The sequence below is a fragment of the Phyllostomus hastatus genome, unplaced genomic scaffold, assembly GCF_019186645.2.
Source record: "Phyllostomus hastatus isolate PE091 unplaced genomic scaffold, TTU_PhHast_1.1 phas_scaffold_93, whole genome shotgun sequence".
NCBI classification, from domain to species: domain Eukaryota; kingdom Metazoa; phylum Chordata; class Mammalia; order Chiroptera; family Phyllostomidae; genus Phyllostomus; species Phyllostomus hastatus.
Genome location: NW_025334042.1, coordinates 15698401 through 15721480, shown reverse-complemented (window position 1 = coordinate 15721480; position 23080 = coordinate 15698401). Strand labels below are relative to the sequence as shown.

Below are 23080 nucleotides of genomic sequence, written 5' to 3'. Positions count from 1 at the left end.
AAGGGGTGGGCGACAGGGTCACTCCGTATCCCCCTCACCCCCTGTGCTGCCCTATCTTCTGACACAAGGGGCACTTTTCTCGCTAAGAGTTGGGCGGGCACTGAGGAAGAGTAGGGTGCAGATTGTGCCCGGGACCCTAGTAACCGGCCCCTCCTCCCGTCTGTTTTTGATGCAGTCCGCTCCTTGGCCCGGACTTATGACCTTTGCAGCGTGAGGCAGCATCATCCATCACCCAGGCGGCCGCTTTCCGGAGTAGGGGTGTTGGGGCTCACACAGGGTCGCTGTCTTCCCAACGCCTTCTCTTGAGACCAGCTCTTCGCCAGCAGGCCGGGGCTCAACCAGCAGGCAGCTACTGGGGGCGGGGTGGGGAGGGCACGACCATGGGGCTCAGTCGCGATACTGGGCCTTGTAGCCCCACCCCTGGCACCCCAGCACCCGCCCTTCCAGCTCAGCACAGCCAGGCCTCCCGCTCCTCCTGCCCTCCCTCTCGGGCCCTTTGCTTAATTTCCTATTAACTGCTGATAAATCCAATTAAACCGCCGTTCTAATTAGGGACAGCTGCCGGCTCTGCGAGGCGGGGAAGGGGGGGTGCCCCCCGAGTGTATGGGGGGGGTAGAACAGCCGCTCTCTCTGCTTCTCAGTACCCCCACACCAGCATCGCCGCCCAATGAGCCAGTAAATTGGTTTTGCTTCAGCATTGTGGGGGCCCCCCCTTGAGGATCTCGGGGGGCTCTGGTTTTGAGTACATCAGACTGCTTGATGAAGAGATGCGACCAAAGCCCTAGGTGCCCCCCCCACCCCGATTCGGGGTAGGCAGATCCTGGAGACAGATGGGGGCAAAAGACTTGATTCATGTGTGGTGGTCTAGAGTCGGAGGAGCTGTGGTCTGGTCCTATTGCAGCCCAAGCACGATTAAAGGGGTGCTATCTAAGTCTTCCTTTATGACCCCGCCTTCCGCCCCAGAGTCCAGGACAGTCAAGAGCAAAGGGAACAGCAAACAGAACCCGGTGCTGCAGCAAGTCCTCTTGTGTGCTTCCCTACCCCCCCCACACCTCAGCCTTCTGGAAGGAAGGGGGGCGCGCCCGTCCCGGGCCCTCCTCTTCCCCAGCCCAGCTGAGCCTCTGTCCTCACTCCCCCTCCCCCGCCAGCAGCAGATGGTGCCTGGGCTCCCGCTGCCAACCTTGCTAGGTGGTGCCAACCTCAGGCCTGGCAGACAGCAGGCAGAAGAGAAGAGAATCTCCTGGCCGGCTGGCTGACCCTCCCCCAGCCGCCATCAAGCTCAAGACCCTCTGCCTACTCTACTCCAGCGACCACCCCAGCCTGCCTCTCACTGGTCCGCTCCCAGGTCTCCAAACTCCTTGTCTCCTTCAGCTCTCTTCCCTACACCTTCCCGCTCCCTGCCACCTGCCACCCTGACCAGGGCCGGTATATTTGCATGTCTACATATGCAAATAAAAATATTTGCATACGGCGCGCCGCAAGGGGGGGTCTCCGCGTGAGCGGGTTAGCTGTCTGCCCGACGTCCTCTCACTAGGTACCTGTCAAGGCTGGGGCGGGGGCCGTGCGGGAGGGGTTAAGCCCCGGGGCCTTGCTTGCTTAGTTCCCGGAGGACTTGAGGAAGTGTTGCCATGGAGACGGCACGCACCCCACCCCCTCCCAGGCCCAGGGTCTCCGGCTCCTTGTCTCTAGTTTTCTCCCCGCACCCCCCGCCCGGTCCCTCGCTCTCCAACCGAGATCTTGCATCGCCCCCTGGCGGCCCAGCTCGGCACTGAGCCAGGTTCCGATTTGTAAGGGGCTGTCCATTGCTAAATCGCCAAGAGCTAGGGCACCTACCCTGCTCCCAGATCCTGCTCCCTGCTGCAGCGGCACGGGGGCGGTGACCCCAGCCCCGCTCCCTTTTCTTTGTTGACTATGGAGGCCACTGCTGGCGAATACACCTCTCTACCTTCCACCAGTCTCAGCACAGGTGAGTTTCGGGTTACTCGATGGTAGTAAAATAAGACAGTTGGGGAGGATTTTCCACCCCTGTGTAGGCCCTCTCCTCCCTCTCTCCTTGGCCCCAATTAAAGAACAAACTTTTCTTATTTTTGTCAAAACTTTAATAAATTCTCAACGCTGAACAGTTGTTCGCCTCCCACCTCTCCCGCCGCCCGCCGCCGCCACCCAAGGGCGCCTCCTAGTGGAGACGTATTCTTCTTTCTCCAGCGTTCAAAGGCTGGACCTGAGGAGTTGCGGGAAAGGCTGCTTCTAGGCACCGGTTTCTGACGCCATGGACCAGGGGAGGAGGGCAGGAACCAGTCCCTTCCCAAGAGCCTCGTCATGCTCTGGCGGGCCTTCCCTCTCCTCCTTTACCCAGAAGTATAGTTACTTTCGCCCCTTTCCTCTTCAACCTCTACTGGGCCTGCCCAGAACGGGGCATGGCTATCTCCCGCCAGCAGGCGCCTGCACCCCTAAATCTCCTCCAGAAAGTCGGTGGGAAACAGCCCCACCTTGCGGCCGGTATAGACCTTGACGTAGCCGCCAACTTCATCTCCTTTCTGCACCACGATCTAAAGGATTAAAAGATTAGGGAGGAGAGAAATCAAGGAAAAATGCTTGAGAGGGGAGCAGGGGAGCCCAGAGTAATGGAGGCCCTTCCTAGATCCATTAACGGGTTAACGTCTGCGGGGAGTGTGGTTTGCAGAGGAGCTCCCGGCCAGCCAGCCTGGCGTTGGGTTGGGGCACCAGAGCTATCTGGGTTGGGTTTTGTTTTTGTTGCTGTTGTTTTTTAAATAACCTGGTCCTTCTTGAGAGTGATCTGTCCTATCTCGCGATTCCCCACGAAGGATCTCGTTACCCGGTGCACACGTTCTCCAGACCGGACCCGAATGATGAAATTTGGAGGGAAAAATCCGACCTTCTCCCCTATTTTCCCCTGGAGGGGAGGGGAGGGAGAATAAGTCTTGCAATATCAGGTTCTAAACTCAACCCACGTCCCACCCTAGCCTCAGTCATTTCTCTTACCCGCCACCACTCCTCATTGGAGTCGTCAATGACTGTGATCTTCTCTCCAGGCCTGGCGGAGGAAGGAGGGGGCCTCTGAGATTTAGGGGCCTTACATACCCAGTCCCTTGGCTGTACCCAGGTCCAGCCCCAATAGACTCCAAGCCCTGGGTACCCCCCTCTCCATACCTAGTACAACCCCACCCCAATCTTAAGGCCTCTCACGGGAAATCCAGGTCGTCCTTCTCCAGGGCTTTGAACCGATAGAGAGCCACAAAGTAATGAGATTGCTGGAAGCCAGGCTGCTTGTGCTGGGGGTGAAATAGGGATGAGTCTCAGGGTTCCTCTGTCCCAACACTGAGGGGCAGGAGTTCAAGGCAGGGGCTTTCTCCAGACACACTGCAGGCCGACTGTCTCCCAGGTCCCTGCACTAGGAGGAGTGTGCTGCCTGTGTGTGTAAGGCAGTGGAGAAGGCAGCTGAAGGGTGATGGGCACCCATGCGCTAAGTATGGGCTTTTGGCTGAGGCCCTGAGTAGTGTCAAGAACTGGGATGGGGAGAGGCTTACGGTCCCTGCAGGGAGAAAGGACTCTCACTTTGTCATCAGGTGTCTTCTTTTCAGCCTTCTTATCCCCTTCAGGGTTTCCTGGGATGGGAAACAGCAACAAATTGTCTCCGGCTCCTGGAGGGTCGGCCTCATGCTCTTCCCCTTCTGTTGCATGGCCTCCTTATCTCCAAACCTCACGTGCCCCCTACCCGCCTTTCCTCGTGCCACAGCTGAGCCCCTGACCCTCCTCCGCCTCTGCGGACAGAGACGGGTGTTGCTCACCATCCTGGGGTTTGCCTCCCTCTGGTCTGGCAGACTCTGGCTCCTCTTCCATCATGGCTGCTAGAGGCTGGAGGGGGCACCAGAGTTAGGAAGATGTCTTGGGAACCCACGCTTGCCCTGGCTCTCCAGTCAGGCCAGAGAACTATAGAATAATAGGATCTCAGGGTTGGAAGAAGCCTTGGAGGAAATATCTGTTCAACTGCCTGCCTAATGCAGAGACTTTCTCAAAAACATCCTGGCAGGTAGGCTACCCACCTTGTGCTTGAGTGTAGCTCATGACGGGAGCTTGGTGCCTTGCAAAACAGACCATGCAATTTATTTACAGGACAGTTCCCTACGCTAAGCCTATGTCAGTCTCCCTGTAACTTTTAGTTGTTGGTCCTGATTTAAATACAGAACAAGCATAGTCCCTTTAAAGGTGGGAGGACAGCTGACATGTCCTCCCTGTCTTTTCTTCTCTAATCATTCTCAGTTTCTCCGGATCATTCCCTAAGATGCCAATTCTATGTCCTTTACTATGCTTGCCCTTAAAAACACTTCACTGTGTAAGAGAAAAATGGGCAGCACCGTTTTTATAATTCCCTTAAGAAAATAGAATCTGAATGTGCCAGTCTTTCTGGAAGCAGCCAAATCACACTGTCAGTGCCTCACAGTCATAGCTCACTCCGCAGAGGTCCCTATTTCGCACCCAGCCTCCACATCAACTACTTCGAAACCAGATCTCTAGTTCCGTTTTTGTGCAGTTGATTTTTTTTTTGAATCCAAGAACACATATGTACATTTTTTTCTTACAAAATTTCAAATTATTAGTTCTGGGCCTTTCTTCCAGTCTATAGGGTTTTTGAACACATTATTCAGTATGTAAGTTTTCCCTTCTAGGTTTCCCACAGACTTGAGGGGTATACCATTTATATCTTCATTTGCATCAGTGAGAAAAATGTTCACAGGTGAGGACCAGGGACCAAATCATGTGATGGAGCATCAGAAATCTCCCTCTAGCTGGACACTCCCTAAAGGACCAGGATCCCCTGGGTACTGTCGGGCAAGCAATTTTAGGAATCCCGCTAACTGTAACCATTATCTCCATTAGTCCATCCTGGTTATCCAGAAAGATATATGGATATGCCAACAGATTCCTTGCTGAAGTGAATGCAAGTGTGTGGCATTGTGAATCTAGAAACACTACTACAAAAGGAAGCGAAGCTGCTTTTGGCCAGTAGCTTTGTGCCTCAGTTACCTCGCCTATGTGGTAAATGGGTCAGACCAGATGATCTTCATAGACCACTGCATGACTCTGGAATTACTTCGCAAGTTCTTTTCCTCAGATCCAAAAGCAGAGCTCTGGCCTCTCTTGTCCAGCTACGTCAGGGACCTGGGGCCTAGCCTTCTGTTGATTTTGGTGGTTAATCTGATAATTTCAGAAGGGAGCTCCCGGAGCCAACATACACCATGGCAGAAGTTCTTAACCTGAGGCTCTCTAAAATTGCATGCAAACATTTGTCTGTTGGGTTATGTGCAATTTTAGGGGAAAAGGATCCCTAGATTCTTTCAGCATTCCAGAAAGGAGACAGGATCTGCTCCATGGGGTCCCTGGAAGAGGATGGTGCTCACATTTTTCTTATCTGCTTGTCCTTTCTTCCGTTCCTTGTTTGCCATGATCACCCCAGTGCGCAGGGTTTCAAACACAGGGTCATTACGGTTTGCAGCAGCTAGGGGGAATGGGAGAAGAAAGAAGACGTTACTGGGGAGGCTGGGAACGACTTGGAGGAAAGAGAGACCTCCTAAGGGAGAGGCAGGATTGAGTAGATCTGTGTGTGTGTGTGATCAAGGAAGCTGTCAGCTGGGCATACCTAGGTCATCAGTCTATTAGGAGCTTTAAAAATATAATTGGACATGTAATGTGATGGAGGAAAATATGCCAGCACTCCTTTCAGGCAGAGCATTGTATGATGTTAGAAAGACAACTTTGCTAAGTTGTTGGGAGTTGGGGAATGCTTGGAATCACTGTTCTCCTTGTAAGGAGAATGGTCCTTGAACTCTGGCTTGTTTGTTCTACTCAGTGGCATGAGCAAGCCAGGGTGCTACCACCAGTGGCACACCCATGCTCCACACACAATTCGGCCTCTCCTCCAAATAAGTGGCACACTGTCAAAGAATACAAATTATGAATCTGCCCAGGATGTCCACAGCTCTTGGTCTGGCCTCGAGCCTGGCATTCTTCTGGCATGAGGACCGTCTAGAGTCCTTGTTCACTTAGAAATGGTTTTGCATGTGAAGAACACAGAATTTGAAGTTAGGCAGATGAAAGTTTCAGTCCTGGCTCTGTCTCTTCCTAGCTGTGTGGAGACCCAGCTAAATTCTCTCTCTCTCAGCTATCAAATAGGGGAATATGGACTCTCCCTCCAAGATGGCTCAACTGTCAGGTTGAGAGAGAACCATGATATATAGAATGTTCCTGTTTCGGAATTTGGTTTCTATATCTAGAGGTGGTGCTGAAACCATCTCTAAGCTTGCCCATTCCCTCAGGGTCCACGTGGGTCACTTACAGAGATCTTTGACACAAGCGTACTGCTGGTTGCTGTAGAGTGGGGAGCTATAGGCCCGATGGAAACCAGGGGGCTGTAGGGCAGGATGGGATGGGAAAAAGCATTAGAGAGGGCAAGGCAGAGCCCAGAACCCCACCTCTCCCATGAGTGCTCACCCCTTCTTGAAATAAGAGATGGGCTGAGAAAGAAAAAGCAGGGAAACAGAGAGGATGACCTAAGGAGGAACTCGCAAGAGGCAGCTGGCAACATGTCCCCTTTCTCTTACTTGCTCGCTCCTGGAAGCCTACTCACAATCTTGCCGAAGCATCTCTGCATCTCCACGTAGGACTGGCAGTGCTCGTGGATGTTAGTTTTGCAGTCCTTACAGCGAAGCCCAAATTTGTTGTTGACTTGGGAGAAGGGGAGAACATTTGGGTGAGCTTCCAGATTCCCTCTCCCTTCGTACTGCTGCTGCTACTCTAGCTCTTGGGTCTTTTTTCTGTCTGGGACCCAGCACTCTAGCAGTATTTTCTTAAAGCCAAATCTGGCCACAGCCGGCCTGCTACACAAACCCTCCTCTCCTACACCCTTTCCCAGTCCCCTGCCTTCGGCATCATGTACCCTCTGCTTCCCTTCAGGACTCACGCACGATCATCCGGGCACAGACATCACAGAACTTGGGCTTCTTGAAGAAATGATCTTTGAATTTGTGGGGCTTATCATTGACAAGTTTGGGAGGTTCTGGGGGTGGCTCCTCCTCTTCCTCCTCTTCTTCCTCTTCCTCATAGATGTAGTAGATGGGCCCACCCCCAGCGCCCACTGCCTCCCCATTGGCCTGGGGCTCTGGGGGAGGCTCCATCTGCTTTGTCCCAGGAGACTGCTTCCTGAATAAATGCTTCAGCCGCTGTAGCTGAGTGGGGAGGGAGGGAGGGAGGGAATGAAGGAAACCCAGTGTTACAAGAAATGTCATGCTCCCTAGAGTAGGTAAGGCTGAAGCTAACTAGGCATTTTTCTAGCCTGGGGCAAGGGCATAGGCCAGGACTGGGGGTACTGGGAGCTGCGGAGGCTGGCAGGCACTCTAAGGGTGAAGGAGGCACAAGTGAGGATCAGTTCAAACACTTTTCCTCAAGGGCCACCGTGGCTCCCCAGCTCCCCATAGCTGGCGGCCAGAGGCCCAGACTCACCCCACTTTTCCGAGTCTCTGCTGGGAAGGAGGGCTGAGGGGACTCCAGCATCTCCTTTTCTGTCATGCTGCAAGAGGTTGGACCCCACCATGACATTTAATCCCTGACTGCCATTCTTCTCTCCCTTATTCCTGTCCCTCAACACTAGAGTGGTCCTTGAAGGGGAGGCTTCAGGAGAAATTTGGTTAGAGATCCTTTCACAGAGCTTATGAACAGGAAGATTCCATGGGGGTCCAGAGAAAAGCCCAACAGACTGAAGAACTTCCCAACTAGTTCCTCAAGCAATACCCATTCTTCCACCCTGAGGGCACCCCCCCAGTCTATACTCCGAAACCATGCTCAGAGCTGCCTGGTCTAGGGATTTTGCTACCCGCACTTTGTTTTTCCTGGGGCAGTAGAGATATGACGCACCTTCCCGGATCTCCGTTTTTTCCAGAGGTTTTACGTGTGGAAGGGTAGGCTGGGACGTTTGTTCCTCCTCCTTTCTTGAGCTCTGGGGGCCCAGTGCCTAGTTCCCAGCCTGCCTCAGGCCTCAGCTATTTTAAGTTTTCACAGTAATATGAGCCTTTCCTTCCCTTACTATTCCCTTCTCTGGATCCCACCCCCACCCCACCCTCCAATCCTAGCTCTTCGTCCTGGAGTAGAATAATAACTTTACTCCTAAAACCCAAACTACTCATAGACAAGGAGAGAAATGGAGAAGCTGAATAGACTACAGATTGGGAAAGGTAGGGTGAGCCGTCCGGAAAATGGAAAGAAGATGAACAGGCAACTCACGTTTGGGATTCCCTGTCAATCCAGTCTGGAGGGAAGAGGGAGCCCCTGTGGTCTCAATGGTGGTGCTGGAGGAGGGCTGGTCCTCTCCCTTGGGGGCTGAGCCCCCCCAGTCCCTTCTGGGCTCACACTGGCTACCCAGATGGTATTTGTAGACCTAGGCTCTTGCCTTGGTGTCAGAACTGAAGTGACAGGGCTGGAAGAAAGTGAACAGCTGAATGACACAGCTGACACAGAGAAATTGGACACGGGAGGTATGGGCAGGGCTGGACCCTAACTCCTCCCTTCCCCCAGGGCTGCTCTCCCCTGGTATTTCATCTGTGGTGTGCAGGGCAGTCAGTACTGGCTAAGTTCAGGAGGTGACAGTGTTCATGCTGTATACCCATTTGGGTAATTTTAGGTGACTGAAGATAAAGATTAATTATAAACAGCTTTCCCAATCCCCTTTTGCCAAGGGCGAAATCTCCCCGACTCTGCCTCCCCAGGCCCTGCTTTGAGAACTACACCTTTAACTTCCCAGCCATTGCCATCCCTCACCCTGTGGCCATGTGTCCATACCACCTAGTGTCAATTTAGCCTCAAACCTTTAGGAAGGAAAGGACTGGGAACTGGTGAAGAAAGGGAAATTTGAATTTTTAGAGCTCTTCTCTCAGCTACATTGGATTGCTTTTTTCTCTGTGGGAAGTGGGAAGGTACCTTCTGGCCATCCTGTCAGGGAGTAAAACACACACAGTACTGCTTTGTTCTTCCGACTGTCCCCAGAGGCACGTTCCTCCTGTTTCTCCGAAATCTTGTCCTCAGGGTAAAGGGGCTTCTAAGATCTATTTTAAAAAAGCCAGGCGGGGAGGTTCTGCGGGAGTGAGGGTCTGATGATCAGGTAGGATGGTCTTGTCACGGGACAGAGGCTGAAAGAGCTGCCACACAGAGAGGGTTTTTTCTTTTTTATCATCTGTAAGTAATATCCCCATTCCCCAGGAGAACTGCAAACTGTTGGACGCGGTAGGACGGTCAGGCCTCACACTCCCCAGTCATTTTGATGCCCTGATTCCATCTCCCTTCTCTGATGCCCGTGTACGAACTGAACTGACGGGTCTGTGAGTAATCTGGCATTCTTATCTCACAGGCTCACAGCCTCCTCCTGCTCTGCTGGGAAAGGGTACTCCCACCTCAGAGGAGAGCAATTTGGAGGTGGCGATGTAGTGCTGCTTTATTCCTTGTATCTGTTAAGAAGTAAAGGATTATTTTGGAGGTAGGGCCAGTCAAGCTTCGGAAGAGCCTAGAGATTCTGCTAACTGGACCCAAGAGATTTCCGGGGCAATGTTTTTTGTCAATTCTGCTCTTTCCTCTATAAGGGGTGGGTGAGACTGAAAAGGGGCTGCTGGAAGGTTCTGGGTCTACAGGCTCTTTAATGACTGTGGTCTGACAGGCTGCAAGACAGGCTGGCACTGAGAAGCCTCAGACAGGAAAAGCTCTATCATGCAGGCAAGTGCCTTCTGCTCTTCACCTTTCTTCAGTTGCATAGGACAGGGGCTGCTGAACTCACTTGGATAAGGTGGCACCTCAGTACTACAAGGTGCTTTTCTTGTAAGAAACATGCCCTGCTGTTCCTGCGAGGGAGAACCCAGTGCTCTGGCTTTAGGATTAAAGGCAGGCCCGCGTCTTCCATCCCAGGGGAGTTTTCGGCAGACTGGACGGACAGGTAAGCAGCCAGCATTCAGCCTAGATCTGGACCTCACTTACTCCTCTGCAGCTCAGCCTCACGGAACTGACAGAATGGAAAAAAACCTCAGAGGTCACCTTGTTAGTCCAACTCTCTTATTTTACTGGTAAGGACCCAGACAGAGCTCCAGAGTTAAGAAGTGATGTGCTTGACGAACCACAATTAAATGGCAGAGTGGGAGAGTCTAGCACCAAGGTCTCATTAGAGACCCAAGCACCTATGGGAATGATGTGTGAGGAGGACGACGGGACACGGGAACAGTATCAGGAAGGTATGTGTTCATGTGCTGGAAAGGCCACCCCAGGCCACGGCACATCCCTCTGACGCTGTGGGGCTGTGCCCACCCAGGACCTCCAACCCTACCCACACCAGCGGCAAGAGAAACACAGGGACTGATGTCCAGTGACAGATTTTTTTTTATATTTAAAAACAAAATCAACCTCCCCCCCAAGTAAACCCCCAAACAAACAAAAAGTCAGATTAAATAAAATTTACAGTGAATATACCCAGCAAACATCTGTATGTGCAATTAAATACTATATCTGTTACTGCGGCACGAACCTCAAACAAACGATGTACGAGTGTTCTGGGGTGGGGGGAGGCCCGAGTTTCAACTCTGCAGGGTTTGGGGTGACAAGATGGGGGAAGTGAGAAGAAAGGGAAGTCAATTTCATTTTTCTTAATTCTGTCCATATAAATATATTCATAAAGACCAAAAAAAGAAAAGGGAGCTTGGGATGGTAAGGAAATAGCAGAATAGGGGAGTGTTAAGACCCTCCCAATTCTACCTGACCAAAAAATATGAAATTCATTTCATGGTGGGAGAGGAGATAAAAAATAATAGAAGAGGATGGGATGGGGAGGAAGCAGACAGAGGCCCGCCAGGGAAAACGGGAGGACCCACAGCAGGGGGTGAGGAGGAGTCCAGTGCCAGTGTGAGTTGAGTGTCTGTCTCTGTCTTCGTCCCTGCTGTCTCAGGCTCCAGCACAGGGCCCGCCACCTCCTCTCTCCCTCTGTCCACGGTCCTTCAGGGCGCCTCAACTCCCTCCACCTTGCCCCCACCACTGCTTTGCGAGTCCCTTCCCCTCCTGTTTATTGGGAGCTGGCTCGCTCCAGGATCCTCAAGTCATAGTTCTTTTTGGCCACTCGAAGTTTGAAGCGACTCACGGAGTTGTTGAGGCGAAGGGAGGCATTCTGGGCAGCCAAGGGGCTGGGGAACACAGCCACGATGGTGTACAAGGCAGCGAGGTCCGCGTGGCGGCCGTTCTCGGCAGTCCCACTATTGTCCCCCCCACCCCCGCCAGGCAGCCCCTGAGCGTCCTTGAGCCACTGGATCTTGGCGCCGGACATGGCAAGCTGAGTGAAGAGTTTGTCCGCCTCGGTCCGAGTGATGCCCTCAGGGAGATCCGTCACTTCCAGCACCCGCCCCAGGACTGGAAAGGGAGGAAAGAGGACATGGTCATGCAAGGATTAGAGTAGGAAGGGCCAGACAGTGGCCCGGCAGAGAAGCCTCCAGTTGACCAAGCCTGTGTACAATGTCCTCAAAAGCCCAGCATTTCCCACTTTGCCCTGTCCCCTTCCCCCATCAACCCCATTCCCTACCACCCAGACTCTGACCAAGGCAACTAGAGGAAGCAGAGGAACCTTTCTCTCTTCCAGCCCAGTGATGTAGGCCAGAACAGACTGCAATCAGATCCCAGATTTAAGATTTGGAGACCATACCTCAGCTCCCTCACAGGGAGCTGTAATGAAGGAAGGATGGCTTTTGCTGATATTCTTTCATCAAGTCAATAGCCTGATCTGAAATATGTTCCGTAGATCCCTTCCCAGAGGCTGGCCTAAAGAGATTCCTCTTTCTTATCATCTAGGGAAGTTGGTTTCCCTCCTTTCCTTGTTTAGCAAACTGCTCTAAGTAGGGGGACTCCTGAGAGATCTTGTAGGCCTCCTACGGAAGGCCTGTAGGAGAAGAGTTATTCCCCCATATTCTCTCATCAATCATCTCCTAAAACGGGTGTAGAATTACCAAACGTAGACATCCTAGACTGAAGTCAGGACTACTGCCACAAGACTGTGTTAATAATAGGCTCAGCAACCCCCAATTTTTACCATTGTCTTCCCCAGGACCTTGGTAAGGGGGACAACGATACTTCACTTCTCTAGCTTCTCCTTGCTCATAGTACAAAAGGATCCCATTCCCTGCCCCGACCCTAAGCTGGTTTTTCCCAGTCATCCTAGGCTGATGATGCAGGACTGGAGGGGTGAGCACATTCTCTTGGAGATTCAGCACCCTGTCACTCACCAACATCTGTCGTCCCTAGGTCAGTGGAGGCAGATTTGAGTGCTTGTCTCTTGCTCCGGTTTCCATGCTTCAGTCCACTCTGTCCCTTCAACATCAACATCAAAAGATAATACGCATTCTGGGTAAATAACATTAACTGCCTTGAATCCCAGCGTGCGTCTGAGAGATTAAGCAGCAGCAGCCAACCCTGAGGACCCCCCCAACACCTGGCCATCAGAATGGCCAACGAGTTGCCGCTGGGAAACAAAGAGACCCTCCCTCTGAACACTGGGATGGGCTGGAAGAATCAGTATTGGTCCCTCCCACTTTGCCCATTCTCTCTGTGTTGTTTCCCTTGTCCACTCAGCTGGTTGAGGTGGATGGCTCAGAGATAGGGGCCCAGATGAGAAGGGGTGTCTGATGGGAGACACCCTTACCTGGTGCACCGTGTAAGTCGACTGGCCATGGAGCAAAGGAGGGCAGATGGACAGATTGTACTGTAATGGCTGGCCCAAGAGGGAGTAGCGCCCATCACCTAGGGAGGGAGAGTAGATGGTTTCATGCGAGTTTGAACTTCATAATATGACTTCAATGAGACTTCAGGGGGCCTTGGAGATAGATACTTTTCCTACTTTTTCTATAATAGGAGTGCCCATGACTGATTAGAGAGTTGTCTCTCTGACCTAAACCTCTTAGGTCTCAGATGTATTTCAGACAAATGGGAATATTAGGTTCCCTCACCCTTGAAGGGCTTTGTTAATTGTAGACAAAGGCCCTGGAAGAAACCTACAGACCCTTATGAATGTTTTTTCTTCTTTTAAAAAAAGATTTTATTTATTTATTTTTAGGAATGGGGAGGGAGGGAGAAAGAAAGGGAAACATCAATGTATTTGATGTTTCTCACACACCCCCTACTGGGGACCTGGCCTGCAACCCAGGCATGTGCCCTAGACTGCGAATCGAACTGTCAACCCTTTCATTTGCAGGCCAGCACTCAATCCACTGAACCACACCAGCCAGGGTGAATGTTTTTATTTCTTACAGAAATTCTCCACACCCCAAACCCAGGGACCAAGTTTCTGACTTATGTCAGAATACAGTGTAGTGGAGAAGGGCACAGACTTGCAGCCATACTGCTGAGGTTCAGATCCTGGCTCTGTTACTAGAAATGGATGTTGGGTAGTGTTCCCCTCATTAGTGTTGCTGGGAAGGTTAAATGAATATAAAACATGTAAAGCATAGCAATGCTTGATACATACTAAGCACTGTAAGTGTTAGCTATTATTGTTGGTAAATAGATTCCAGAGCACTTTAAAGTTTTTATTTTTATTTATTTTTTAAAAAGATTTTATTTATTTATTTTTAGAGAGGGAAGGGAGGGAGATAGAGAGAGAGAGAGAAACATCAATGTGCAGTTGCTGGGGGTCATGGCCTGCAACCCAGGCATATACCCTGACTGGGAATTGAACCTGTGACACTTTGGTTCGCAGCCCGTGCTCCATCCACTGAGCTACGCCAGCCAGGGCTAAAAGTTTTTAATCACAACAGATGACCTTATACTGTGTGTGACAACCAAGGCAGAAAGCAGATAAGCTTATTCCCACCATATATGTGATTAAGCCTATTCTATGGATTACAAAACTGAGGTTTGGTTCCCAGTTTAAATAACATGGTCAATATCACAAAGCTACTTGGTGGTGGAAGCAGAATTTGAATCCAAGTCTTTTAATTCAAATCCAGTATTCCCTCTTATAAAACCATACTGTTTCTGACATGGGCCATATTCCCAGGCCTCAGACTCAGTATTGATGGGTTGAACTCTTTGGTTCATTAGAAAGTTCAGCGAAATAAATAAAATCTTAAAAAAAAAAAAAGAAAAAAGAAAGAAACTAAGTTCAGTGAACTTCTTTTCCCTGGCTGATAGCCACCTTACTTGGTAATACTGAATACGTAAGATTTTATTTATACATACATACACACATACACACATACATGTATATGTATATATGTGTGTATATAGTTATGTGTTTATTTATATATATAACTATATATAAATATATATTATTTATTTATTTGTGTTAAGCGAGGTCTGGAGCAAGTTAACTATGGCCATCTCTAAAAAGAGGCCAATGTCCTTGGCCCAGACAAAGAGGTTAAAATAAGAGTAGGCTTACAGAGCCCTGGCTGGGTGTCTCCATTGGTTGGAGTGTCGTCCCCGTACACCAAAAAGTTACAGGTTTGATTCCCGGTCAGAACACATACCTAGGTTTCAGGTTCAGTCCCAGGTTGGGGCATGTATGGGAGGCAACTGATCAATGTTTCTCTCTCACATTGATGTCTGTCTCTCTGTCTCTCTCCCTTCCTCTAAGATCAATAAACATATTCTCGGGTAAGGATTAAAAAATAAAATAAAATAGTTGGCTCCCAGAGTTGGCTGGTCAGGCACACTGGCTCCCCGCCTGTGGCTACCCTCTCAGTCTCCCCACTTGGCAATGGGATGTGAAGGGTGAATGTGACAGCAGGCAGCCTTAAGTTAACCCCTTACCCTGTGCTGGACCCCCAGGCCGCGGGAACTGTGTGAGGACAGGAAGGGGACTGAGTCCTGTGCAGACACTGCTGAGGCTGGTGACAGGAGAGGGTGCTGGGGACTGGGTAGGAGAGGTGATGGGGCTGCTGCTCATTTGCGTGCTGGCCTGTAGGAGAGAAGAGTACACGTCACGTAAACCCCAAATATTAATCTCTGGATGTTTTTATGGCTTGGCTTAAAATTCGCTTCCCTCGGGAAACTTCTCTTGCTGAACTCTGCCAAAGTCAGACTGCCCTTTCACACTGCCCCCTTTCATACCAGTGCCTAACTGGTATGTATCATTTTAATATCCACTTTTTGAAATACCATTTTAAGTATTCTCAGCATTTTCAAGGATGTGTTCCATCTGCCACCTTGGATCTTAGGTACTTTAAGATGCTCGCCTCTATTTGTGTACCTCCTCAAAAAGCGCCCAGGGAAAGGCATGTAAAAGAGGCTGCTCAATCAATGGCAAAGAATCTGGTCACTTCCTTGCCAAGGCAAAGCCAGGCTTCAGGACTCACCTGGGGGCTACTGTCAGGGTTGTACAGGTCTCCAGGCTTCTGCCCCCGCTGGTCCATGCTGTAATATTTACAGTGACTCCACTGGACCATGGATGGGTTCTGGGGAGGTTGGGGTCCATTAGGGACATTCAGCTGCATGACCACCACACCTGGTCCAGAAGGTGACACTCCTGAGTGGCAGGAAGAAAGCAGTTGGCTGTGAATTCAAATTATATTTTGGCCTGTCAGGTAACCCTAAGTGGGAAAGCCAATAAACAAATCCACCAGCTCTCCTCATGGTCACTTAAACCACGTCCTGCCAGGAACCTGACATAGCTGTTGACTTAGTGTCTGACTCCCTCTCCCCAAACCAGTGGAGGTTTGAGTGGAAGGGACATAAGTCCCAGATGCCCAGTGCTCTCCTGACCTTTACATGGTGAGGGGTACTTTGACAGAAAACTCCATTCTGTCAAATGCCCAAGTTAGATCGCTCAACTAAATGGGCGTGTTACAGGTCCCAGCCTGGGGCTCTGGCCAGGGCTGCAGGCACCTGCAGCCTTCTCTCGTAATAGCTGCAGATAAGTCAGTGATCTCTGGTTGTTCTGGAGAAAATGAATGCACACAGCTTCACTAAGCCAGACCCAAAAGGTGCTTCTTGGGCAAGGGTGGGGTGAGCAGGAAACATTTTAAGAAGAGGGAAATGGCAGAGGTGTGTCATATTCAGGAAATGACCATTTGAGGTGCTAAGGCATAGGAACTATGTGGAAGAAGTAGTATGAGATGAGATATGCTTATTCACTTACTCAGCAAACATTTATCAAACATTTACTATGTGTAAGGTCCTATGCTAGGCACTGGGTATACAACAAACAAAACTGGTCTCTGTCCTCATGGGATGGAGGAATGGATGGTCTATTAGGGAGTCAGACAGTAAGCAAACAAACAGTTGGTGTCAGTCTGAAGCACATTCTGGTGAGGGTCTTTACCCTGCAGGTGTTAGAAAGAGCCCTTGTGCTTCGGAGAGCTAACACAAAGGCTACATGTAAGGAGGCTGGAGGGAGGGAGAGACTAGCTGCAGGAAGACTGGTTAGGAAGCAATGGAAACTGAATGAGCAGGTTCTGAATTGGAGCAGCGACAGCAGGAATGGAGTAGGGAGGGAGGAGTCAGATCCTCTCTGAAGGCTTCACTGACAGGTTCAGCTGACTGACGGGATGTGATCCTGAGGTTTTATAGCAAGGGCAACCATGGAGAGCCTTACCTTCTCACAGGCTGGGAAGGAAAGGGCTCAATGAGGAGGAACATTAAGTCCTGAATCTTCCTCATGGTGAAAAGCAAGGTAAGGGGAGGGGGGGTCAGGAAGCAATTTGACAGATAGTTCCTGCTGGGAGGAATGGGCAGGAGCTCTGCTTCCCCACAGGGAATTGTCCAGTGTGAAGGTTTGCTCTTGACCTCCCAGGATATACTTCTGTAGACAGACAAGCTGAGTTCATGTGTGTGTGGTGGCAGAGAAATGGGACTGGGACTTGCCAGCGCAAAAAACCTGCTGCAGTGCTATGGTTTTCATGGCTCGGTGCTCCGGAGCTGCCACTGCTGCTGCCACCACATTGCTTCCTGTGAAGGGAAATGGTGCAGCCTCTGCCCTGGGCACCAGTCCTGCTGGGAAGTGAGTGTGATTGCTTTTCTCAGGTAGCATTGGTCAAAGGAAAGGAAAAGAAACAGCAGGAGGCCTAAGAGTGCAGCTTAGGAGACACAGCACCTGTCCTATCCTATTCCCCAGTCAATCTGCCCCCAGCCCAGTTTCCCTCTAATCAAACAGCACAAGTATTCAGAGTGACAGGCTCGCACCTCTCTATCCCTTGCCAAAGGGGACAGGATATTCATCAGTGTGGCTTGTAGAAGGACCACAGAAAATTGCACAGTCGTGGCATGGCAATACATTTAACAACTTTCCCTTACTATAGCTGCTTTGGGCATTTTATTTCCCCATCCTAAGACCCCACTTGCTCCAGCATCCTTTACCAACAATATCGCAATTGACCTTATTCAAACATCTCCTTGCTACCTGAGGGGGCCAAGGCAAAAAATAATCAAATCTACAGCTTTTCTGGAAGGCAGTTCATAATCTGAGCCTGATGCCCTAGGCCAGGAAAGGGTGGGGGCGGGGGGTGTGAGTGTGTAGGATGTGAGCATAAACAAAGCAGTGGAAGCTCTTTCTAATACCAACATGTAGCCATAAGGAGCTACTGGGGCATCAAGGGGAGGAAAAAGAGAACAAAGTCTTCATATTATTTTCTCTGATTCCCAACAAAAACAAAGCCAGGGTTATCAGTCACAGCTTCTGTCCTCAGCTCCTCCCTGTAACGAGTCCTTCACCACTGGCCTGGAGCATTGTTCCTTCACTCAGCCGAGGACACAGAGTACTACTCTGCTGATGAGCTGATTTTTTATGCTTCTTTTCCTCAAGCCAAAAGCAGGTGGCATCTGTTAGCAGCTGAACTGTCGCTACTTCTTAATGGACATGGCAATAAAAAAAAACAAAACAAAACCCCACCCCCACTGCCCAGTAACAGCACTTCCATATAATCAGGTTGGAGGAAGGAGCCTGCACTGGAGTGGGAAGGGGGTTGAATAAGGAAATCAATTTCAGCTGGAAAGCTCTGAAAGGAGAGGGGACGTGTGAATGGCTTTTTAAGTGGCATCATTAAACCTGAGCAGAAAGGTCGATTGGGCAGAGCAAACCACATAAATACAAACAGATGACATTTATGTCTGGCAGAATTGGTTTTTGTTTAGTTGGGTTTTTTAAATCAGTGAGGTAGAAGACTGATAAAGCTTCTTCCTTACCATCAGGAATCAAATCTATGGAAAGGAATGTCCAGAGAAACAAAATCCGCAGGCATCTTTCCCAAATTACAAAATAGAATCCAGCAGTATCTGGTCTTTCCCCCCCTTTTTTTGGTGGGGTAGAGGGATTTCTTCCAGGAGAGAAGGAGAAAACAGTAACAGCCTTGGTAACCCTCAGCTGCAAAATGAGCCACTGAGCGTGTGAGGGGCCATGTCTGCTCGTCCCTCACTCTGGCCGCACTGCTGTGTCACCGTGAGCTGGGATTCTGGGTGCACCTTCCCCAGGCCAGCGTCTTTGTAGAAACCTCAGAACACCTGTAAGCCACCATTTCAGTGCAAAGAAAAATGTGTCCTGGGATTACAGTAATGTCTAATATCACAGTAGAGGCGGTAAGGTCAGGGCCTGGGAGTCAATCGGGCAACTACAAAAATGGGTTAATAAACCAGAACAGCTGTTCCAGGAACAGCCAATCCTAATCCCTGCCTTTATTTTTGGAAAAGTGACCATGTTGCTAAAGGAAAGAAGAGCGGGTGACTGTCTTCTGAAGGTGACACAGCAGCCTTTGTGGGCTATGCTGATTTTCTATCTTCTTTCCCAGTAAAGGGTAAACTGGAAAGAAAGACAGAAGAGGTACATTTTCTTTTCCTCTACTTCCTCTTAGATTTTCATGAACAGGGACTGAACACTTTTGGTCTTCAGTGAATATGGTCTCTTAGATGATGCTCCCATCATCTAGGAAGAGTACAAGGGGTCAGTCCAAAGATGAGGGTCGATCAGGGTAGCTCTGAAGGAAATATAACAGAAAATTCCAAAGAAGCAAGGGAACTGGATGATAAAGTGGGTTTCCTCCATTTCTTTTGATTAGGGAAGAGCCTAGATTATCTCCTTCCGATCTCAGCCCAGATCTCTAAGTGCTGCCAACTTTCAGAACAGCTGTTTCAGTTTACTTTACCCAGCACTAGATCCATAGTAGATAATGAAAAATTCTTTTTACTAGGTTTGTTCCATATCCAAAAACCTTACATTTGAAGCTGATCAGATACATAACCATGAAGGCACAGCAGACACACTGACATACCACCAAGGAAGTGTATCCATGTGCACATGTACACACTTACTTTAATGGGAGAGAAAACGCCCTGCAGTGTCAAGCACCGTCGAAGGCTACACTGGTTCTTGGAGCTGGTTTCTACCATTTCCATACCCTGCTGGGAATTTCAAGGTCAAGTGCCCCTGGTGAACACTAGGAGAAGCAGCTAGAGAGACCAATAATGTAATGAAGGGTAAGGGCTATTGAATTTAGAATCTCTCAGCCCATTAGAGATCCATGTTTGGTTTGGATGAAGGCAGAAGTGATTGCTCCTGGAAGGTAACAACTGATCTTGTCTTATGAGCAAGATTATTCTGGAATCTACTCCACAGCATCTAATATAGAGTGCAAAAAATCTTGTGAAAAATAGTACATTTTTAAATGGGCAAACTGGCAAGAATATTTCCCTCTTACCAGGAGAGGGCACTCTGATATTCCCACAGTAGAGTGACAGTAAGACCTCCTCCCCTACAGGAGCAGGGTTGAGGGGGTTGTGTGGGTGTGGAAGAGAGTATGGGGGTGGGGGATAAATGGTGATGGGAAAAATTAATTTAAAACATTTTAAAGTTAAAAAATATATAATAAGATCTCTCTTCTAGAACCCCTGAAGTGGCTTAACTGCAGTGCGATGCTGTGTCAGGGCAGGGAGAAAGGGAGATAAGCATGGGCGGCTGCACTGGGGGAGCTCTAGGCACAGGCAGCCAGTGAGAGGCTGCATGGTATGAACCTCTTCACCTCGGAGAGGTGTGGCGCCTCCAAAGAGGGCCTTCAGCTGCTTAACACAATATCCACTCACTTCCCCCTGGAGGGAAAGGATAAGGGTACAGAAGCTTGTTGAATATATGTTACTGAGGATGCAGCACAGGACATGGAAATTCAAAAGACAAAAGTTCAAGTTCTAGGACTGTGATTTTAGACAAGTCATTTATCCTCTTTGAGACTTAAATTTCCTCTTCATGAAGTTGTGGTAAGGATAAAATGGTAAAATGTAGCTGAGCACATACAAAAAACTGCTAAACAAATCTAAGATGTGACTTAAAAAGCATTTTATCAGCCTCTCTCACACTCCCAAGAGAGAAAACAAAAGGTGTCTAATCGGAAGAATGAGTGCAAGAGACAGGTAAGAGCAGTTGATGTCTCAAAGGCATGTGGTGAATGAAATGCTGAATTCAGAAAAAGAAAACAAAAAAAAAAAAAAGAAGAAAAGAGAATAAACCCAATCAGATACGTGGCTTCCCAAGAATGGGGCTCGGGCAACCAACCTGGCCTTTCTTGGGAGGTCAACCTCAGTGCCCCTGGGAAACACCACCACGACTTTGGCATTTCCTCCTGATGGGGTCAGGGCCGGGTACACAGCCGGGTACACAGCCAACTCCTGAATTCTCTCTGCTCTGCCCAGACCTAGAGCACAAGGTCTTCAGCAGCACTGCAATTGCCGGTGCCCAAGAACCCCACGTTTTTTGTCTTACCTGAGTACTGCTGTGGCATCTGTGGTGGACTGCAGGGGGAGGGAGACTGAGGCATCTGGTACTGCTCAGAGCCAGGAGGTTGCAGAAACCCCACAGAAGGGCTGGGGAGATGGAAAAGAGAGGAGCGGTAAATTGGTAGAGGGAGAACACAGCTCACGGCAAACAGCTGCTGCTTCCTGGGCCTCCCTTGTGGGAAGCGGAGGGAGCTCCAGGCCATTCTCAAACCAATTTGCCATGCAATTTCTAAAATTGCTAATCAGTTCAAAGTTAATTATATATATTTGTACTTGATCATCTTTCAATTAGGAAGCTGCTAATCAGTGCTCCAGATGGAATGTTAGTGACACATGCTCTTCCTGACAGTGTGGAAACACCAGATACAAACACACGCATACATGCACACAGCACAAACACACATACACTCTGAGAAACACAGCAGACACACACAGACAGTGCCAGGGGCCTGGCATCATCCCAATGTGCCAAGGTTGCATGTTAGGTCCCTGGTCAGGGTGCATACAAGAAGCAACCAATGAATGCATCAATAAGTGGAACAACAAACTGATGTTTCTCTCTCTCTCAAATTAATTATATATGTGTGTATATGTATGTGTGTGTGTATATATGTGTGTATGTATATATATATATATGGAGAGAGAGAGAGCCAGAGACAGATAATACAGTGTAAGAGAGAGATGGGTAGAAAAGAACTAAGGTGATGTGTGATTTAGGATATTTACACAATGGCAAACACAGATAATAATCAACGTAAATACAAATAGGGACCCCCCCAAAACTCAAGACAACAGGAGACATACATATAAAAATACAGAAATAAACATATACACACTGAGAGAGACATACAGAAATACATACTGGTAGGCCCAGACTTGAGTTCTAGTTCCAGCTCTGGTTTTAACTAGCTATATGACTTGGGGAAGTTTCTTAACATCCCTAGCTGGAACTTCTTCATTTATTAAAAAAAAAAAAAAAGGAGAAAAATAAAACAAAGGGAGCAGACAAGATATTTCTTAGGTGCTTTCTACCTCTAAAACTCTACCAGCTATGGTCTATCCTAAGATACATATAAGATACATATAAGTATAAAGACCATCTAAGATTCACTCATGGATATAAACAGAGGTATGCAGAAAATTTTTACATATATACACTCCAAACTGCTTCTTTTAATTATAAGCTATCTCTATCACATACCTCTGAATCTCACTGATTAAAAGAACAAAAAATGGGAAATTATAAGGCCTCTGTCTCTAAAACAGGAATTTTTTTCTGCTGACAAGCTCTTACGGAAATGTCAAATCACAGGGGAGAAAAGGAGAATGAACTCCCTCACATTCTACCTGAGGGCACCACTGGGACGTGTACCTTTCATTTTTTAGGCCGGTGAAAACAAAACCACAGTACAATAGTCACCAAAGAAAGGTCCATGGGAAATATGTCAGGACTTTCTGAGAGTCCTCACCTTGTACCGTTCTGCTGAGCCGCAGGGATCATGCTGTAGTAGACCGGCACGCCCCCTCCTGGGAGACCCCCTTGTACAGACTGGCTCGCAGGGACCAATATGGGTTGCTGGAAAGGCGGCTGGACCACATTTTGTGAGTCATTACCCACTGGGACCTGAGTGGAGACAAGAGGAAAGTGGCTACTCGTACTCCCAGTGAGCTATCCAGAGAACAGCCCAGTCATCACCAGACTGAGACACTCTAACTTCATTCTCTGCCTCTTAGAGACCCCTCCTATTCTCCTCATCTACCTAAAGGAAATGCCTACAGAGCCACCTCTACTTCCCTTTTCCAAATACCGCCCCTGAACATCTGATGTAGAGAAAGGAGCCCGCTTTCCTTTAGGGCTCACTCTTTTGGGTATATACTTATTTGCATGGCTGTATAAGGAACAAACAATTTAAATCAAGACTCTCCTCAGATTCTCTGGGCTTTCTCTCAGAGGAAAAAACCCCTAAAATTTTTAGGGGTGAAGTGAACAACATTTTAGCATTAGAGTTGTCAGACTGGATGATGTGGGAGGCTGCCCTCCTTTCCCTCATCCCGAGGACTGGGTGATCTTTCCCAATGCAGAATGCACCCACTTGGTAAGAAGGCAGTGGAGTGTACTGAACCACCAGGCCTTGCATCTGGCCCCCCATGCCACTCCTCTGGTTGCTGAGCAGGCCCTGGTTCTGTGGCTGCTGGACCCCAATCATGCCTTGGTAAGCCGCCTGCTGCTGGTTAGGCATCATGGGCTGTAAACCTGGGGATGGGTAAGGCAGAGAAGAGATTAGCATGGTCTCAATAATGT

The 23080-nt window shown here is 49.2% G+C and overlaps 2 protein-coding genes across 14 annotated transcripts in view; both read right to left on the bottom strand.

Moving 5' to 3' along the window:
* Nucleotides 1–2098: 2098 nt before the first annotated feature.
* On the bottom strand, nt 2099–8493 carry STAC3 (SH3 and cysteine rich domain 3). 4 transcript variants are annotated; one of them, XM_045829622.1, is made up of 12 exons: nt 8296–8493; nt 7519–7585; nt 6980–7238; nt 6647–6744; nt 6356–6428; nt 5421–5518; nt 3810–3876; nt 3577–3626; nt 3208–3293; nt 3004–3055; nt 2777–2914; nt 2099–2549 (listed from the first exon to the last, which is right to left on the bottom strand). In XM_045829622.1, the coding sequence occupies exons 2-12, from the start codon at nt 7582–7584 to the stop codon at nt 2451–2453; spliced, it is 1086 nt and encodes a 361-aa protein (XP_045685578.1). In that variant the 5' UTR covers nt 7585; nt 8296–8493; the 3' UTR covers nt 2099–2450. The 4 variants fall into 4 exon arrangements, with proteins under 4 accessions (XP_045685578.1, XP_045685579.1, XP_045685577.1 ...); XM_045829623.1 differs by lacking the exon at nt 8296–8493 and adding an exon at nt 7930–8036; XM_045829621.1 differs by lacking the exon at nt 8296–8493 and adding an exon at nt 7930–8035 and having other exon boundaries at nt 6980–7244.
* A 1917-nt stretch (nt 8494–10410) lies between these two features.
* Nucleotides 10411–23080, bottom strand: part of R3HDM2 (R3H domain containing 2) — a 159727-nt gene continuing 147057 nt past the window's right edge. For all 10 annotated transcript variants that reach the window (XM_045829614.1, XM_045829611.1, XM_045829610.1 and 7 more), the window contains 8 exons: nt 22872–23032; nt 22248–22402; nt 20765–20865; nt 15381–15550; nt 14836–14983; nt 12728–12825; nt 12312–12396; nt 10411–11445 (listed from right to left, as the gene is read on the bottom strand). In XM_045829614.1, the coding sequence (XP_045685570.1) occupies nt 11105–11445; nt 12312–12396; nt 12728–12825; nt 14836–14983; nt 15381–15550; nt 20765–20865; nt 22248–22402; nt 22872–23032 (1259 nt within the window). In that variant the 3' untranslated portion in view covers nt 10411–11104. The remainder of the gene's footprint in view (nt 11446–12311; nt 12397–12727; nt 12826–14835; nt 14984–15380; nt 15551–20764; nt 20866–22247; nt 22403–22871; nt 23033–23080) is intronic.